This window comes from Anser anser, assembly GCF_964211835.1.
Source record: "Anser anser genome assembly, chromosome: 1".
Lineage (NCBI taxonomy): Eukaryota > Metazoa > Chordata > Aves > Anseriformes > Anatidae > Anser > Anser anser.
In genome coordinates this window covers 210,602,498-210,621,977 of record NC_139720.1, presented here as the reverse complement: position 1 = coordinate 210,621,977, position 19,480 = coordinate 210,602,498, and the positions used below count along the sequence as shown (strand labels likewise).

Below are 19,480 nucleotides of genomic sequence, written 5' to 3'. Positions count from 1 at the left end.
CGGGGCGAACCACAGCAAGCAGTGGCCTGATCCAAGCACTTTGCCCCTGGCAGGTGGCGAGAGCGGAGTTTCTCCTGCTGTGCCCACGATGGTGGCTCGATGCTGGAGAGCAGCACCTACAACAAGTTCAGGACAGGTGAGCGGGGTGAGGGGGGGCAGGAGATGGATCCTGCTCGGGGTCACCTCTGTCACGCCCATGTCGTGGTGAAGGATGGATGGGTTATCTCAGCATGGGTGCAGTGCTGTGGTTCCTCCCCAGTGATGAACATCACTTTTCATCAAAGCCATGAGCAACCTTGAGCTCTGCTTCAAGCAGAGGTTGGACCAGAGAGCTCCAGAGGTCCCCTCTGACCTGCTTTACTCTGGGATGCTGTGAAAAAGGAACAGAAGGGCACTGAGCACTCTCAGATCTCCACGGCAAGGTGGGGTCTGTTGGGGATACCCCCATGCGCCAGATTTCTGGACTAAAGGAGCAGACAAAATGACCCAACCTGGGCTGCAGGATTTTTTTGGGGCAAGCTCTTTGCTTGTGACTGCTGGCAAAATAGCTGGAGGTGTGTCAATAGCTCACTGCTTGTCTTCTGTTGCAGAGCTCAGCAACATGCCTGCTGTCGTGGCCTGACGCGGGCAAGGAGGAGGTGCAGACCTGCCATCTCGCGGAGGATCGGAGAGCAAAGCCTGCCCTGCTGCCCCTTCCTGCGGTGCAAACAGCAGCCTGCCTGGCAAGGGGGAGCCATTTGCCACCACGACCCCGATGGAGATGAGCACTGACCTTGTTCTCCTGTTGCTTTCCTCTCAGTCCCATGCCTGGCAGGGATCCCCGGGGTGTAAGGGAGCACAGATGGGGCTGTGTCCATGACGAAGCTGTGCACCACGGTGAAAGGATTAAACCTCCCTGGCAGGATTCGTGTAGGAACCACCATTTCCCTCTGAGACCACTTGTATCTCATCCTGTAAGCCCTCCTGCAGTGTGTAAGCCCTCTGTTTGTGCAGCTTTGTTTTTATCTTCGCTGCAAACACCCGAGCACCCTCTAGTCCTCCTTGCCCTTGGTTGTCCACATCTCTCCAGTCTCCTGTCCACACACTCCCTTCCTCCTCTCAGGTCTGCTCCAGCCCCAGGAGCTCCCCAGCCCCACCACGACGGTCAAGTGCTGCTGGATGGTTCACCAGGGTTTGTGCCTCTCCATAACACAGGCAGGGACAGCTTAGGTTTTCCTTTCCCCTCCTCTAGTCCTGCCGTAAACCCCAATGGGACAGACTTCACCCTGGCTGTGGGTGAGGGAGTATTTTCCACAGATGCTAAAGGATTTCTTGGTGCCTTGGCCATGTGACTACCGGGACAGTAACCAGGAGCACAACACTTCTTCATCGAGCTGGGTGTGAACTGGTTCCACGAGGGGTCCTGTTTGCTTTTCCCTTGGGAAGGTCTTTGTTACCTGCTCTGCATCCTGGGATTTATTCCGATTTTCATTTCTCCCGGTGGCTGCTGGCACATACGGGGAAGGAATTCCTTGCCTTGTTCTGCAAGGGAGATGTGAACATCTCCAGGTTTAAGCCATACATTTCTACTTGAACAGATAATAAAAACTTTTTTTTTTTTTTTGTAAATTGTAGGTGATGTTTTAAATACAGTTTGGCTCTCCAATCCTGTTTTGTTCTTATTCCAGGGGATTGGGAAAGGGGAAGAACGTGGCATTCAGATCATCATCATTCAGAGGTGTGTTTTTGCTGATTAAACATATCATCACAAATAAAAGGTGAAAGGGAAGTACAGGGTTTCAAAGTTAACTGTGCTGAAAAGCACTCAAACCTTTCTAAGCTTGCAATTTTGAGGTATTTTGGAGGCTAGATGTGCAAAAAAGCAGTAGCTTCCCTTGGAAAAGGGCAAAAGGATTGGTGTAGAGCAGCTCCAGATCTATGAAGTGTGCAGAAAGGATCCTAATGATGGTGTTAGCTCCCTACCCCCCTTCTTAATTTTCTTAATTTTTGTGTCCACTGACAGTTCGCTCCCCGTTGCCGGATATTCTCACCAGGAGCCCCGTTCCACCAGAAGTCCTCTCCCTGCTGAGGACCTGGGGGCCCTGATCCCACCCGTGGAGCCACCACCACGACCGCACAGTGCAGGACAGCCTCCCGCAAGCCACTTTATGCCTTTTAATGAGAATATTTCACTTGGACATACGTTTTTTTTCGTGTTACATTGCTCGGTGTGAATACAAAGAGGCCAGCAGATGCTAATACATATGACACACAGGCACACGCACACAAGAGTCCCAGCACCCCCTAAATGGTGGGGTGCACGGGAGGCCAACAGAGCTGTGAACGAAGGGACGAGGGTGGCGGTGGGGGAAAGCTGGCCCAGACCAGCACTGGAGAACATTGCTAGGCTGCATCGTCTACTGAGCGTGTTGTGGGCGGCAGGGGTGGCTGGAGGCTCGTCGTGGTGGTAAGGGGGATCTCCTAGCAGCCCTGGCTGGCTGGTGGACGTCTCCAAGCAGCATTTTGTTTGCTTTGGTGGAGAGACCGAGGTCCAAAGCCACTGCTGTATCCCCGTCAGATGCCGTGCTCCTGGTGGCCTGGCAGGTAGTGCTCCTGGTGCCACAGCGCTGGGAGACTGAGCCCAGTAAGCCCAGCAAGGGTTACTTGAGCTTAACTGGTTAGTGACACCAACATCAGCTCTCAGCAGACACTTCTCACCCCTCCTGATGCCACCTGCCCAGGAACGTGCTCCTCTGAAGCCTGGATTTTGGAAAGGTACCCCATGCTCCTTCCCCTACCTCCCCCCAGACGCGACATGCCTTTAGCCTCCTCTCTGCTGGCAGGTCCCAGCTCTGGTCCAAAGGAGCTGCTCCACACTGCGTGGTGCTGGGTGGACGATGGGACAACCAGCCAGCAGATCGGCAGGGCCAACCAAAGATGGAGAAAAACCCACTGAAATCATGGGCCTGTGCTCTCTGAGAGTGCTTCAGGCTCCAACCGGGACTGGCAGAGAGCCCTTTTATACAGCAACACACACAAAAGCACAACAAAATCATTAAGTTTTTTCCAGCTGTGATGGCCAAGTCCGTGTTTAGATCAGAGCCCTTTCTGCACATGGGCTTGGCCACAATCTTCCAAGAGCAGGAACTTCGAAATCCCTACGTCCACGTTGAAGCTTGCAGTAAAGATCCTCCCAGGGTTAATTTGTCTGGACACAAGGGGGGCAAAAGGAGATGACATCTTCTGAGCTTCACTTCCAGCTGAGCCCTTAGGTTGGGGAAGATGTGCCCCAGTCACTGGCTGTCACGGTGCCAGGGGGATCCTAGGGCGAGGAATTGTCCTGCAGGTCGCCCTCAGCCCTGAGTCATCGTCCAGATACCAGCGCAAATTGCGGGATATTTTTTTTTCTTTTTAATATTTTAAAAAATAAATAGAAGAAGAAACAGAACTTTAAAATTTGTTCTTTAAATATTTCCAGCATTGCACGGACAGCACTTCAGTACTCTAGCCTGTTCGATCAGTGGTTTGTTTGTTCTGATTCCTGGTTAAAATTAGTGCTCCTCCCAGCCTGCTTTTTCTTCCTGTCCTTAAGAACACGGTGTATTCTTCTGTGATGTCAAAAAACAAGCCCCGCAGTGTTCATCAGACACCTTTCCAGCATGGACTGGGGCTCTGCTACTCCTCTTCAAACCTGAAATGCCCATAAGCTCACCAAAAGCCGTTAGCATCTCGATAGCTCTCTCTTTACTTAAAATAAAAACACAAACCAAACCAAGCCACACGCACACGCACACACACACAAATCCTCTTCCCAGAGCCTTTTTGATGGCAGCTGTTGGGTTCAGGCAAACGTCCTGCCGGAGTTTCTTTGCTCAGTCACTGCCTGAGAGCAGTGGTGTCCCCTGGAAATCTTTGAGGTTTAAGGTGGAGTCGGGGTGCAGGGTGGGGAAGGAGGACGGGGGGGGGTCAGAGATAGTCATCCTCGCTCGAAGGGGAGGTGGGATTGGAGCCTTCGAGGTCAGAGTCCAGCGAACTCCCTGACGGCGTTCGGCTCATCTTCCACATCTGGGAGGCAAAGGTTCTCCCCCAGCTGCATGGGTACCCCACAGCCCTCAGCTGGCGAATTAGCCCCATGGCCACCTGCCAGTGGCTTCTTGCAGTTCACTTGCTACCCTTTGCACTCCTCTGTTTGCTCATGGCTGTTAGCATCTGGCTGATGTACGAGGTCAAAAGATCATCCATCTTGTAGCCCTGGTGAGGAGAGAGAAGATGTTACCTGCCTTTATAGCACAGCTTGGTCTCTGGCTCATGCCTCTTGAACACACTTGCTACAAGTCGTTAACTTATATATATGTTTCCAGGTATATTTTTCCCTTCTTTTTTTTTTTTCTTTTTCCTTCTTCCTTTTTCCACAGTTCTCCTTGAGTGATATGGCCCTGACACAAGGATCAAACACAATTTACAGCGCAAGTCTCTCCCAGGAGGCTGCTGAGGCTAAGGATGTGTGGAGCTTTGGAAGGGGAGTGGATTTTTCAAATGGCCAAAAATAATGTGAACGCCCCAAATTAATAACAGGACAGGACTTTTTATCCTACATGCTTTGAGTTTAAGATAGACTAAGCAGAAGTGTTTTGTTTTCTTTTTTTTTTTCCTTGTGGCTGTTAGTAGGTACAAGCTGGGCAAAGGATCTTGGTAAAAGGACACCCCCTGAGCCCACATCTGCTTTGATACGTTTTTCACTCCAGTGACATGGAGCAGTGTCCCATGTTCCTGGGTCGGCAATGCCCCAAGAACCTCAGGCTTGCCTGTAACTTGGAAGATGGACCTAATGAGAGCCCCAGTTGCTTGGGCAGAGCCATGGTGTGAGTGCTGCTTGTTTGCTTACTACAGGCTTGTCCAGTGCTACTGCCCTGGGGGCAGTGGCAGGGAAGTCTTGGATGAACTCTGTGCTGCCATAAAGCTCTCCATGGATGCATAGGAGGTGAGGCCTTACACACTTAACATATCCCCATACTTAATATCTAAATCATCCCTAGGAAAAGCTGTTCTGGAGATAGCAACCAGACAGTGCTGAAATCAAGGGGAAAAAATATAAAAATAAAAAAAGAAAAACACACATTGTTGGGTCTTCTATGAGACCACTTTCAGTCCAGAGAATCCCTGAGACATGGCTTATGGGAAGCAGTTTATTTTAGCCTGCCAAAGTCAGGATTTTTTCTAACTGTGCCCATCAATCTTTAACACTCCTTACCAGGGATGTCTCGCAGAGCAGCTTGCTTCCCCTCACCAGGTTGCCGATAGTTATATGGAAGTAGGTGTTGCCACTGCTCCAGTTGGAGATCTTGGTGAAGGGGTGAGTGATGAGAATATCCTGGTGGGAACACAAGACTCACACTCAACACGAGAGCCTCAACCTTTAACTTTCCTTCAAGCAGACCAAGGATGTCTGCTGAAATGAGAATATACCATGGCCTCACAGGAACAGCAGTGAAGTGCAAGACTGCGGATCCTCCATTCTCGTGGAGGACTGCTCTACTGGAAGGTCCATGTGGCTGGTGGAATAGCACAGCCTTTGGGATTAACCCTGTAAGGGGTTGGGGAGTTGGCTCAGGAGCACCTGGTGAAGACCTCAGTCTTGCTTACCTTGGTTTTGGGATCAATGAGGCTCACTCCATGCTTATTGATGGCAATTAGAAGGATTTCTGGATAATTTGGCTCTGTAGTTTGCTGTTGGAAATGAGATGAACTGGTTAGGGGAAGCGTCGTGCTAAATCAGGTGCTTTCCTATTTCCTCACCCAGTATCTTCTGCCAGCATTTGCATTTACATTTGGCAGCTAAATCACTCTGGGTGGAAAAATCACAGGATATTATTCAGATCCACTATGCCATCTAATGAACATGACAGAAATTAAGGTGCCTAAGTTCAAAGATATCATGAACGGTTTCAGCGTCATGTTTCCACACCATGCTTAATGTATGGTCCCTGAGTATGGGGGGTTGCAATAAGGTGCCCAGAGTTCTTGGACTTCATCACTACTGGCCTCCCCTGCCTGTGATGGGAACCTGGTGCCATGATGGGTGATCTGGATTGGGTTCACAGTGTGTGCAGGTGTGTGAAAATTACACGTTCCCCTTTCCCTTCACAAAACAGAGAATGGCTCTTGCCTCCTCAGCAGTACAGCTGCGAGGATAGACCTGAAGAGGACTGAGATACGTTGATGCTCTACAATGCCCCAGTATTGTAAAGAGACAGGGCAGCCATAAATGAGTATCTCAGCCCTTTACTGATGGAGAGACTTACATCCTTTCCCTGTCTTATCAGGGTTGTTCCACTCCAGGCACTGGGACAACCCTGCATACCTGGAACCCCTCCATGATACGGGACTTCTGATACTGTCTCAAAGCTGCCAGGGAACCCCCAGGCAGAGCAGGTACCTTCACTTCAAAGAATGCTGATCCAAATGTAGGCCACTTGAAGATAATCTTTAGGAAGGCAAGCTTGGCTTCTTCTCTCGTTTTGCCTGCGTGCTTATTGTAGTATGCCACGATGGACTGCAACAGAGAGGACAGCAGAGCTGGAGGGTTTGCATTACCTTGGACCAAAGATTTTTGCAGGTAAAGAAGCATCATGCTACAAAGACGGACTATCCTACCAGAAACCATAATTGCTTCACGGTAACTGGGCTTTCGCTGAGATTCATTAACAAACCACAGCATATGGTGAACCTGTGATCAGTTCTTCCTGCCTATTAGCTGTTCTCAGATGGCAAGTTTCTTGGGATGAGTAAATATTAATTGGGCCAAGAAAGTAGCTGGAGAAGTTTTCCAGGTGGAGACATCTATTCTAGTCTCTGCTCCAATGAACACTTCACAGAAGTGTTGGTGGGTCACTGGAGCAGAGCCTGGAACTAAAGTAGGTCCTTTCTTAGAAGCTGTACTGATGACTCCATTATAGGGATTATAAATTTTGATCTTTCAATTTTGGGAGCAGAAGGGACTGAGGGGACTTCGACACAGAGAAGCCAATAATTTGCTTGTTAGACACATGGCCAAGTTCAAGTCCCAGCAAACAGAAAGGACTTACAAGATTGTTTCTTGGCAGTGAGACATCTACATTACTTTATGGCCTAGACTTGTCCGTACCTGTGCCACAGCTCTCCTTGTGTAAAGCGGGGAGAATTGCCTTTCTGCTCAGCAGTCTGCCTTCAACAACAAAGCTTTACATGAGACCATCCCCTAGATGTGTCCATACAGCACTGCATCCACCACTACAGTCACAGCAACGTGCAGCACAAAGCCCACAACGTGTGTGTGTGTCTGAACACATGTACAATTCCTTCTCTTGGTGCTGTTGGAGAGACTGTGGCCCTTTTAAGGCTCAAGAGGGACCATGGGTCACTCCTTCTGGCAACCTGACTTCAGTGTTGAACATCAGACAAGTCACACGAGATGCTGGGTTTCCCCCCACCAAGCCTGACCTATGACTAAAGCTGCTGTTTTACCCGCTTCCAGTCATCTGGAGAGAGCTGCCGGACGAGGTCCTGAGGCACCAGCTCCTTCAGAAGCTTGGGGATGCTGGGGAAATAGGATTTGTCATCCTCAAACTTCACCCGGTAGATGAGAGCTGCCAACTGCAGGACCTCTTCCCGTGTACACTTGTGGTAGCCGCGCAGGTACTTTGGTAACTCCTGTATGTGGAAGAAAGCCATTCAGAAATAGAGGGGGTGACCTCAGACCTTCACCCTCTGGTGCTAAATCACATTTTTGGAGGTCTCCAGCTCCTGGATATGAGGCTCTGCCTTAGGAACACTCATAGTTGTTGTACCAAGTGTGGTGGACAGGCAGCTGCTCAGCTGAGACCACACTTGATGTCTAAAGATCCTCTCTGGCCTGAAACGTTCTCGTGTTACAGGGTGGTCCCTGTGGTAGGTATCAGATGTGTGAACCTACAGTCTTGTTCTCCCTCCCTCATTGCTGAAAATCCAACCCTTGTAATGGACAATTGGAATTGAATGTGTTTTTTTTCCTCCCTTTATTTTTCCTTTTCATTTTTTTTTCAATCTATTCCCCCATTACGAAAAGATGCTTGAAAATGTGTCAGGTAACTATCAAAGCATCAGAGGCTATGATAATATTAGGATAATTGCTTTATCCAGGCAAGAACACAGGGAACATCTGTGTATTTGCATACTTGTATGAAAAAGCTTTGGGACATGCACGTGTCTCTTTCTTCCCAGATGAAACAAGTGCAGAAGAGCTGCAGCTTCTTGACTGGCTGCTGGGACCATCACAGCTCACGCCCAAGAATGAAGGAGCTGAAAACCTTCAGAATGCTTGTGAATTTGTACTCCCTGCTAAGGCTGAGTGCTACTGTGTCCCACTTCTTGCTACTTTCCCAAGAACATCTGGCCCAAATCTCAGCTGAGTTGGTTGCCTTACAGTGCATGAAGCCTGGTCCTTGCCATACAACCCAACTGTTCTTCATAGCTCTCTGTTGAAGGCAGGACTTTGTTCTGTTAAAAGTAAAACTTCAGGCATCTGCACATACACAGTCTTTCCACCCTAATTCCTCCCAAAGTCTCTGCTGCTATCTCAGGTTCCCAGAGCACCTGGTAATAGTGGAAGATCGAATCTGCCATCGAATCCTTTCCAGGCGTTGTGTTGGTCCAGAGCTTTTTCATGAAGAACACTTGGTAGGTGAGGGAAGGCACTATACCTGTGCGAAGGAAGCAGGGAGCAGATCTGAGAGCAATGCTGAGAGCACCAGCCAGGTCATCTGTCAGGTTTTGCCCCCAGGGCTGGCACGGGCAGCACAACCACAGCAGCGTGGCCCATCTTTAAAAGGGCTGGAGGGCTCAAGGAGGGCTGTGCGTGACCCCAAAGGGAGAAAAGTCACTGTTACCATCTTTCGCTGGTCTTGCTTTCTTTATCCAGTCCGTCAGGTGTCTCACAAAGTCAAAGAAGAAATCGCCCTCGGGCACACTGATGACCTGGGGGCACAGCACATGGTTACAAAGGCTGAGGAAGCAGCGAGAGGCCACAGGCAGGGCTGGCTGTTGCCCCATCTCCTGCAGTTTTTGCTCACTGCTTTGTCTCAATTAGACTTCTCTGCTACAAACTGCTGATGCCAGAAAGCCATTGCCAACAACTCGCTCTAATTCCACCCATTAATTCTTATTGCACCTTCCTGTTTCCCTGGAGCAATTAATTTCCCTTCCTGATGACTATCTCTGTAGATTTCTTCCAGTTGCCCAAGGCAGCTCTAAGCTTGCACATTTTTCTTAATCCTTATAAACCAGCCAAAACCAGGACACCGTCTCAGCAACATGGGTCTTCTACCTCTTTCTCCTGATGGACCCTATCTCCTTTGCCCCAGATCAATGCAGCACCACAGGAACAGCTACCCAGAGGGGACCAGGCTGGCTCCATCTGGCAGTCCCCATGTGCTCTTTAACATTCAATTAATTCGCAATGCAGTGACCTTTTTGGGCAAAAAATGACAAAAATGACAACAAAGGCAAAAAAAGAGTGACTCTTGCCTCACTCTGGATCACACAGGGATTCGGTGGGCCACAATTAGTGTGAGATCCTGCACATAGGGTGGCACTGGCTGCATCACTCAGTCAGCAGGACACAGCAGGCTGCCACAGTGCTATCATCGGGCGTTAAAGCCACCTGCTCTCAACACAGGAGACCTTTGCCTGTTTGTGTTTTAAGCCCTTTGGGATGATTGCTGTGAAGCACCGAGTGTTTTGGCATTACCCCAGCCTCTGTGTGGGTCACTCACCTTGTCAGAGATTTTGACGAAGAGGCTGAAGCCTTCAGAAGATTTTAGGAGCAGCCTGTTGGAGATGTTCTGGCAGAAATCCTTGGCTTTTGTGCTGGACTCCACCTCAAATGCCTACAAAGAAAGGAAGATCATCACCACTGCTACCTCAAGATTAATTTCTGCTTCATGCTCTCTTCGAGGAGCTCTAGGCTCAGATATGTGAAAAGATGTAAGTGCCCACCACCAACGAAAGAAGTGATTTTATGGATTGTGGCTCTGGACATGTGAAAAGGAAATTTGCAGAAGTTCAGCCATGAACTTCTTATTGGGAACTTATTGGGAACTTAAACTTCTGCCAGTCCCATGCATGGCCACGTTTGCCTGAACCACCAGAACCCATGTTCCACATACCATGAGAGAATGGCCTGGAGCTCAGTGCCACTGCCCCTCAGTGCAAATGCGTGTTGTACCACAGGGACACTACTTGGCCAGCCCACCTGGGTGACTGCCATGGTCAAAGGGACCACAGACACGTGCCGAAGTCCCCTCTGCCTCCTTCTACTGGCTCTCACACAGATGCGTGTGTATAAAGCAGCTTATTACTAGTCACATAGAAAAAATACTCAGAGTGATAAGAAGTCCCAGGAGATCTGTAAAACCCCGTTACAGAAAAACATGGGCACACACACAGCTACTGGAGAAGAATACCCTTTTCCCTTCATGGGTGTGCACTGCTTTTCACATAAACTCCCTTGGAAATACAAGAATTTAGTTGTGCCCAAGGGCATGATGAAAGAGAGGAGCAGGCAAACCTCACTGGGAGACTAATCAGTAGCATGAGAGAGCAGTACCTGCAAGGACATGCCTATCTGCTCCAGCCTCAATTTATCTACATGCCTTATTAATGTCTAAGATGATTAATGAAAGGTTCCTGAGTGCAGATGTTATGATTTCTGCATCATCTCAGGTCAGAATGGGGAATAATTTTAGTTTCCTTCTTGCCAGCTCCCAGCCCAGTCCCTGGGACTGGTACCCAGCTGGGTATGGTTTGGTGGACTGAATCTGTCAGTTGAGGCTGCAAATAACTGATGGCCAAGGCCTGTGAACCACTGAGGGCGTGGATGGAGATGAACACATCCTGTTTCTCTCTTCCTGGAGTCAAAATTTGCAGTGAAGACTGACTCAGCACCCATGTCTGGAGAAGGTGAATTGCAGGAAATCAGACCCCTGAGCTCCAGTCTTCTATCCTGCCTCACCAAGGTAGATAAGGATGGATCTTTCTGATGCTGCTGTTTCAGACTCTTCTGGGAAGGCTGAATTTTTTCTGAATCAGAAACAACAGTAGCCTTTTCTGGGATTTTAATAAGAAAATTGACATCCATCCTGACAAAAATGAAGTTTCCTTCTATCCCATTTACCTCATCGGTGTCATCAGGAAAGTAAACCTTGTGGAAAATCTGGGTGGTTTTGTGTTGAATGGCTTCCACTTCTACGAGATGGGGAGGGTACTTTCTGGATCCATTCCTGCAAAACAGGGAGAGGCAAGTGCCATAGCATCAGCAACATCCTCCACCCAAAGTCCTTTTAGTTCAGTTTGGCTGAATGCAGAGAAAGGCTGTGAGCTTCCAGTGTCCCTCCAACTACTACCAAAACATCTCCTACTTGTAATTTCTAATGCATATTTGGATGCTGTGACATGGTCAGGACTAGGAGGTCTTTTGGTGCTGTACCTTAGGGCTTTCTGGAGTCTTTGGATGCAGTCTGCTGCCAACGGGTGATGTTTTCGGGACTGCAGAAACCTCTGGACATGGGGCAGGAGGATGTTACTTGGAGGGAAAAGGCCTGTACACAACCACAGCAGCTCCCAGCCTTTCTCTTCACTGTACCTAAATGAGGAAAGATCCAGGAGGAAAAAAGTTATGGCGTGGACACTGCTCTGTGCTTTGGCATGGGTGGGTGGTTCTCAGCTAGAGGGGAGGAGACGTGCTTAGGCTCCAGATCTCCTTTGCCCAACAGAGGCTAGTGTCTTTGGGCCAAGCAAAACCAACGACTCTTACTTGATGTGGTTGTCCGTAAGCTGCTTCAGGGTCTGGCAGTAGATTTCATCCTTCAGAGGCTCAGCTTTCAAGGCACCTTCAAATATTTGGTCTGTCAGCTCATTGACTGAGCGGGTCCTTTTGGATGGGTAGTCACCCATGTACTTCAGCACTGGTGGGAGACAGGAGTCAAGGATCAGCTAAGCGGGAGGTCTGGAGAAGCCCTTCTGTTGATGATGTGATAAAAGACATCCCACATTTGACTACAGAAGTGGCTGCAATTTGGTGGAGGGGGCACAGTGGTAAGGCTTTAAATTTCTTTAGGAGATGTCCAGCGAGCTCTCTCTCTTTTTCATGCATCATCTCAGGTCAGAAAGAACCACTTTGTGGTTGGGATGTAGGCCTAGGGAAGTTCTGTGACTACTGTGTTACCTGATCACACATAGTGATACCACTATAAAAGACCAGATTTTCAGCTGGTGTCATGAGGCAGAGCTCTGCAGACAGCACTGGAGCTGTGGTAACATAAACCAAATGATGACCTTCACCACTTCACCATATTGTACCTATTCTGCATGACAACAGGTCACAGTATTCTGAATAAATGTGTTTAACATGGAAAGGAGAATGATAAAATTGCAGATGTTCTCAATTTTTACCAGTCCTTTTAGTTCCTACTACTGCTGTTATTTGCTGCTAGGAGGAAAACTGTAGCAGCAGTAACTGTGCTGTAGCATCAGTACCGGGTTTATACCAACAGAACTGTTCGAACTAAAGTCTGTATCCTAGAGCAAAACCCTACCAAAACACAAAGGCGACTTCCACAGGTTAGATTTATATTTGTACTCAGCTTCTTTCTCCCATGCTGTCTTTATTCTGCCAGGAAAGTGATACTCAGGCATCAAGCCCTGTCCCTGAGGCCATGAGGACTAGTTTGTATCCATAATGATTAGGTCTACTCCCTTCTACAGCAGATGCATCCTGGAGAGTTGAAGCAAGCCAAAACAGAACTGTTGAGTTAACCGCTAAGCGATGTGTACCTGCAAGACTCAGTAACTTACTCCCTGGACCTTGCTTATGGAGAAGACACCCATCAGCTCTCAAGGATGCTCAAATACAGATTTCGGGATCAGATCCATCTCCAAGTCCATGACATGGTCCCAAAGCCCTTAAGAGGGACCAGAAACCTTTCTATGGGCTTTAGTTGGGTCTCTGAAGAAGCTGCTCAGCCCTTTGCCTGTCAGCCCTGTTGCCCAAGGGGTGCCCCAGGAAGTGGAAGGATATCAATGAAGGCCATGCAGGCTTCTTGGGACAGCTCCTCGCTCCCCAGGATCTTCTTCAGCAACGGCTGTTTGATGGGCTCACGGGTGTAACACCACAACTTGTCCTTCCCACGGCTCTTGGTGATCATGACCCTGCTCAGGGTGTGCTTGGGTGGTGGCCTGGTGGCAAAGGAAAAGCAAAAGGAAAGGTGGAGAGGTTACAGGGATAAAATGGACTGTGTGTAACCAGTGCTTCACCTGGAAGGCTGTTCACAACACCAGAATAAAGAACTCTTACACCAAGTGGCTATTCACAGTTTTACAGAGTATCTGTCTCCCGCTGTGTCCAAAGGTAGTCATTTTTCCTTTCCTAGGGCTCAGAAAAGTCCCTTTTGGACCCTACCCAAGCACCTTTTCTACTGAAATAAAAAAAAAAAAAAAAAAAAAAAAAAAGCTTCTAACCACAAGAGAAGGGGTGATGGCAATGGGTGGTGAGGGAGATGGGCAGCAACAATGAAAGAATATTGCCCAGTAGAACAAACCCACCAGGGTGAAGACATCTCACAGGACTTGGTCTGTCTCCATGGGCTGCCAACCCCTCTAAACAGGAGCGGGAGTTTTTTGATCAGTCTGGTAAGCTACATTCAGCAGTGGTGCATGCTTTGGAGCTGAGATGAAAATGTCCCCACGTAATTCACCTGCTGCCTACGTGGTCTCAGGCTGTGTAAGGGATCACTGGGAAGGAATACTAGACCACTAAGCACAGCCTCCCACAGATTCACAGATTCACAGATTTCTCTAGGTTGGAAGAGACCTCAAGATCATCGAGTCCAACCTCCGACCTAACACTAAGTACTCCACTAAACCATATCCCTAAGTTCTACATCTAAACGTCTTTTAAAGACCTCCAGGGATGGTGACTCCACCACCTCCCTGGGCAGCCCGTTCCAATGCTTAATAACCCTTTCGGTAAAGAAGTACTTCCTAACATCCAACCTAAAACTCCCCTGTCGCAACTTTAGCCCATTCCCCCTCGTCCTGTCACTAGGCACGTGGGAGAATAGACCAACCCCCACCTCTCTACAGCCTCCTTTCAGGTAACTGTAGAGAGCGATGAGGTCGCCCCTGAGCCTCCTCTTCTCCAGGCTGAACAAGCCCAGCTCCCTCAGCCGCTCCTCGTAAGACTTGTTCTCCAGACCCCTCACAAGCTTGGTCGCCCTTCTCTGGACTCGCTCGAGCACGTCCATGTCCTTCCTGTAGCGAGGGGCCCAAAACTGAACACAGTACTCGAGGTGCGGCCTCACCAGAGCCGAGTACAGGGGGACAATCACTTCCCTAGACCTGCTGGCCACACTGCTTCTTATACAAGCCAGGATGCTGTTGGCCTTCTTGGCCACCTGAGCACACTGCTGGCTCATATTCAGCCGACTATCCACCAATACTCCCAGGTCCTTCTCGGCCAGGCAGCTTTCCAGCCACTCATCTCCCAGCCTGTAGCGCTGCTTGGGGTTGTTGCGCCCCAGGTGCAGGACCCGGCACTTGGCCTTGTTGAACTTCATGCAGTTGACCTCACCCATCGCTCCAGCCTATCCAGATCCTCCTGCAGAGCCTTCCTGCCCTCGAGCAGATCGACACACGCACTTAGCTTGGTGTCATCTGCAAACTTACTGAGGGTGCACTGGACGCCCTCATCCAGATCATCAATAAAGATATTAAAGAGGACCGGCCCCAGTACCGAGCCCTGGGGGACTCCACTAGTGACCGGCCTCCAACCAGATTTGACTCCATTCACCACAACTCTCTGGGCCCGGCCATCCAGCCAGTTTCTAACCCAGCGAAGCGTACGCCAGTCCAAGCCCCGAGCAGCCAGTTTCTTGAGGAGAATGTTGTGGGGAACGGTGTCAAAAGCCTTACTGAGGTCAAGGTAAACCACATCCACAGCCTTTCCCTCATCCACCAAGCGCGTCACTTGGTCATAGAAGGAGATCAAAGATCTCCTGAAGATGGGTACTTCAGCTGTGACCGCTTTAGCCTTTTGAATGGGTCTGGTTTGGTTTTGTTGATGGAGTTTTCTTTTGTTAACTAGAGATTCTAAGCCTTGGAGATGGGGAGAAAAAATGGGTTGAGGCAGGATTGCATGGGGCAGCCTTTCTCTCTGTCAAGCCAAATGGCCTGGGGGGGAGCCAGCCCCAGAAAAGGGGCCCCTCAGCCCCCCCAGCCCTCCTCCTTGTCCACATGAGGGCATCTTCCAGGCCTCTCCCAACGCAGCCGCCTTTGGCCTCGCACGGGCCACTCCATCACAGAGCCTTGCTGAGGTCACAGTGGCCACCGCTGTCACGCCTTTGCCCCGGGCCCTATAAAAGAGGCCCCCTGCCGCTGGCCCGCCACTTGCTCAGCGACTCGGTCCTCTGAGAGCCAGCGTAAGCGGCAGGAGGAAGGCCAGAGAAAGGAGCAAGGCGAGCGGCAGCCCTCCTCGGTGTGAGGACCGCGAAGCGATCTGAGGAAGCACCGAGAAGATGGCAGCTAATGGGAGAAAGATGTCTCATGGGCAGAGGGACAGCACCTGCGGCACAAAAGACATCAGTGCCTGGGGGAAGCCTGCTGCCCGGCCCAGAGACGATTATTGGAGATATCACTGGCACCGCAGCGATGCGGGGAACAGGCCGGCCCCTCAGACATCCAGCAGCAGGGGGCCTGGGCCTAACCAGAGGTGCAGTGGTGGTGTGGAGCGAAGACGGGAGCGTGATGCGGAGAGCCGTGGGGAGCAGAGGCGTGCCCATCGGCCAGATCGCAGCGAGGGACCCAGCCGTGGCCGTAAAAGAGATGGCGGCGTGAAACCCACGAATGAATATCAAGTGGAGAGTGGCATGGGACCAGGCAATGGAACTGGGCGACCCCCTCGTTCGGCACCCTGGCCGGAGAACACAGCTGATGGGAGGCATCCCGTGTGGGCAGTCCCAGGCAAGGACTGGCTTGTCCTCCTGCCTGACACCGTGGAGCCCATGGAGGTGGATCCACAAGAAGAGGCGGAGGAACCCATGGAAGTGGATCCACCTCGGCCACATCAGACCTGGGACTACCCCGGCAGCTCTCTGCTGCGTGCCATGAGAGAACACCGGTAGCTACGCAGCAGGGCCCGGCGAGCTCCCTACTCCTCGTCGCGCAGGCTCCATCCCAGGCATTAGCTTGGAGCCACCAAACACCTGGCAATAAAGAACTCTTGCTGATATTCAGGGCTTGTGTGCGTGTTTCTTTCCCACCCGCCAGCCCTTGTGCGAGAGGTGTCAGCCCCTCTGCACAGAGCCTCGAGGAAGAGCACAAGAGAGGACCCAGCTCCCTTCGGGCTGCTGCGCTGGGCTGACAGGAGGAGTCCCCAGGGGCCACCATGCGCCTTTAACATTTGTGAAAATAAACTGAGGGGTGAAAATAGTAGTGTGGAAGCGATTAGAGGTGGCTAATTTCTTATATTAGGAGTGAGTTTCTATACCTGAGTAATTGGTAACGACAGACACGGAGAAGGCTGAGGTACTCAGCAACTTCTTTGCCTCCGTCTGCACTGGTAGATGGGCTTCCCAAGTCTTTCATTTCCCTGAACCTGTAGGTGGAGGCTGGGGGAGCAAAGTCCCACCCACGGTAAGTGAAGAGCAGGTTCGAGACCACCTGCTGAATGTAAACAGGTCCAGGTCTATGGGACCTGATGACATGAATCCCAGGGTCCTGAGGGAACTGGCTGATGGGGTTGCCAAGCCGCTCTCCATCACAGTTGAAAAGTCCTGGCAGTCGGGTGATGTCACTGGTGAGTGGAAAAATGGAAACGTCATGCCCTTACTCTTCAACAATTAAAACAAAGAATTGAACAAAGAGTGCTACTCTTCACCAATTAAAACAATTAGGAGACATTTCTTCTCAGAAAGAGCGGTCAGGCATTGGGACGCGTTGCCCAGGGAGGTGGTGGAGTCCCTGTCCCTGGGGGTGTTCAAGGCAAGGTTGGACGTGGTGCTTGGGGACGTGGTTTCGTGGGTGACATTGTTCGTAGGGGGATGGTTGGACCAGGTGATCTTGGAGGGCTTTTCCAACCTTAATTTTCCTATGATTCTATTATTCTGTGATCTTTTGGAAAGTCAAATGCAAATAAGACAGGGCCAAGCAATTTCCACAGGAAGGCTCTTCAGCTTTCTGTCTTCTCAAAGAAAATAATAAGTACCAAATTAGGTCCTTAAATTTATTCTGAACACAGTATTTGCTCTAGAAAGCAAATCGTGTTTGCGAGATGGTACATCTTCTGGGGAAATACTATCTCTGGGACTGAAAATACGACCAGATAATACTGGTGGGTGTGGGTGGAGGGAGGACAGACTGGGCATTGGTTTCTGTTTTCACAGACCCAGGAACAGGCTTGAGAGCATGTGTTACACAGTGTATTACAGCTGCCAAATGCTGCACTGCCACGTTTCACAGCATCCATGTACAGCTCTTTACTGATCACCAGCCTTCACATCGACAAGTGAGCAGCTCTGTGATGTTGATGGCCTCAGCGAGTCAGATTTAGAAGCTTACTCCTGAACACCTTGTTAACCACAAAACCAGCCCTCCTTTGCAGCAGCAATGTAGCAGGCAGTGCAACAGGCTAGCTTGTACCACAGCTGTGGCATCAGTACGTGTTGTTTTTGGAGAAACCTGCTGGTTTCTAACTTTTTCTTCCCTCCTTCTTTGCTTTTCCAGCTGACTTTGGCTTCTGTGCCCAGATCACTCCCGAACAGAGCAAGCGCAGCACCATGGTGGGGACCCCGTACTGGATGGCGCCTGAAGTGGTGACACGAAAAGCCTACGGGCCCAAAGTGGACATCTGGTCACTGGGGATAATGGCCATCGAGATGATCGAAGGAGAACCCCCCTACCTCAATGAAAACCCCCTGAGAGTAAGCGAGTGCCTTTTTTTTGCCCTCAGGCCTTCGCTGAGCCTGCTGGTTAACCTGGGCTCTGGAGGAGGCAGGTGAACCTCCGCTGTGGTTTCATCACATGCAGCTACACGTCTCCTTAGATGCTGTAGTGAGAAGATTGTGGTCATTTAAGTTAGAAGCCATGGCTGGTTCTGGGTGGCAGAGGGCACAGGCTCTTCCTGTTGCAGACCTTCAGGTAGGGTCTGAGTTAATACTGTGGTGCATCCATAATTCCCCCCCTTCTGGAGAGGCCGATAGGGGCACCTTCTGGCCCCAGAGTGCCTGGCTTCTTAAATCCTTGTGAGTGGGGAAGAGAGCTGTCCTTGAATTCAAAGAATACCACATTACTCTTTTATAAACAGGCCTTTTTCTTGCTGGTGCATTGTTCTTCTTTGCATGCTCCCAGTAAAGCTCCAGGTTTAACAAGCCTTTAGTCAGGCTTTGCCCCGCTGGTGTCTTTCCCGTCGTATTCTTTAATGAAGGGGGAAATTCTGTCTGTTTGTAGGAATGCGGCTGTTCTTGGTGTAAGCCAGTTTTATGGCTTTTTTTCTAAGCTAAACAGGACGAAGGGATCTAGAACAGTTCTGTTTAACTTGTTTCCACCTCTTTGACTGGAGGTGATTTTGGGAGAGAAGCGCAGCAGTGAAGAAATGCGAAAGGAAAAAGTTGGTGTGGAGTTAAATGAGGATGGCTAAGCAACGGGGTGCTTTGCTCTCATTTAACTTAACTTGTTGCAGTTCCCAGGCTATCAGACCTCTACCTTGAGATGTGATGAGCAGTGAGCTCAGAAGGCCTCTGCCAGATGTCTGTTTCCTTTTAAAAGGCATCTAGCGATTTTCTTTTAATAGTAAAATTTTGCAGTGGATGAATTCTGAATTTCCTGATTCTTAGAGAATTCTTCATTCCCAAGCAGCAGCAAAACGACTCCACTTGTTTCTGTAGGGTGTTAAGTGCTGCTTGAGAACCTACTGGCCATCTTTTGTAAAGGACCAACTGCATCTTTAGAGTATTGACTTTTTAGGCCTTGTGCATTTGGGCAAAGTATCGAGAGAACAAAGCCTCCTGTTTCTTCAGGGGTACCTTCCCATGAGGATATAGTTATTGCAGGAGTCGAGCACTGGCAGAGCTGTGCCAGCCAACTTCCCTCTGTAAACACAGTCTGGACTGCTGGTTTTGTCCTCTTAATCCCTTGAGAGGGCTGCAGGATCCAAACCCAGATTACGAGGGTAAAGCAATAAAGGATTGGATCCCATCCACATAAAAATAGGGCTGGCAGCTCCTCTCTTTGCTGAAACTTAAGCATTTCTTCGTCACCCTGATAAGGGTTTGTTTTGGTTTTGTTTTTCCCCATTGAACTGTGGGGAGGGAGAGGAAAAATGGGTGCCTCTGTAATCTGCAGCTGGAGTCTGACCTTCGTAACCTCCTGTTTCTTTGGTGCTTGCTTTGCTTTAGGCCCTGTATCTCATTGCTACTAACGGGACTCCGGAACTGCA

The 19,480-nt window shown here is 49.8% G+C and overlaps 1 protein-coding gene and 1 pseudogene across 2 annotated transcripts in view; one reads left to right on the top strand and one right to left on the bottom strand.

Moving 5' to 3' along the window:
* The window catches only part of LOC310884945 (glycerophosphodiester phosphodiesterase domain-containing protein 5-like), a 38,030-nt pseudogene extending 36,004 nt beyond the window's left edge, over positions 1-2,026 (top strand). The window contains exons 15-16 of the transcript in view: positions 54-136; positions 591-2,026. The product of the transcript in view is annotated as a glycerophosphodiester phosphodiesterase domain-containing protein 5-like (transcript). The remainder of the gene's footprint in view (positions 1-53; positions 137-590) is intronic.
* Positions 2,027-3,904: 1,878 nt separating this feature from the next.
* LOC310884892 (unconventional myosin-VIIa-like) lies at positions 3,905-14,152 on the bottom strand. Its single transcript, XM_083807396.1, has 12 exons — positions 13,070-14,152; positions 11,807-11,960; positions 11,480-11,635; positions 11,168-11,273; positions 9,768-9,881; positions 8,883-8,970; positions 8,590-8,696; positions 7,483-7,668; positions 6,416-6,532; positions 5,623-5,706; positions 5,231-5,350; positions 3,905-4,230 (listed from the first exon to the last, which is right to left on the bottom strand). Exons 1-12 carry the CDS (start codon positions 13,194-13,196, stop codon positions 4,141-4,143), a joined length of 1,449 nt encoding a protein of 482 aa, XP_083663522.1. The 5' UTR covers positions 13,197-14,152; the 3' UTR covers positions 3,905-4,140.
* Positions 14,153-19,480: the final 5,328 nt, after the last annotated feature.

Coding starts and splice junctions, on each gene's coding strand:
- LOC310884892 (XM_083807396.1), bottom strand. CDS start 13,196: ATGATCACCAAGAGCCGTGGGAAGGACAAGTTGTGGTGTTACACCCGT. Junction 11,636..11,806: donor CTTACGGACAACCACATCAA/GTAAGAGTCGTT, acceptor TTCCTCATTTAG/GTACAGTGAAGAGAAAGGCT. Junction 5,351..5,622: donor TCATTGATCCCAAAACCAAG/GTAAGCAAGACT, acceptor TGTTCCCACCAG/GATATTCTCATCACTCACCC.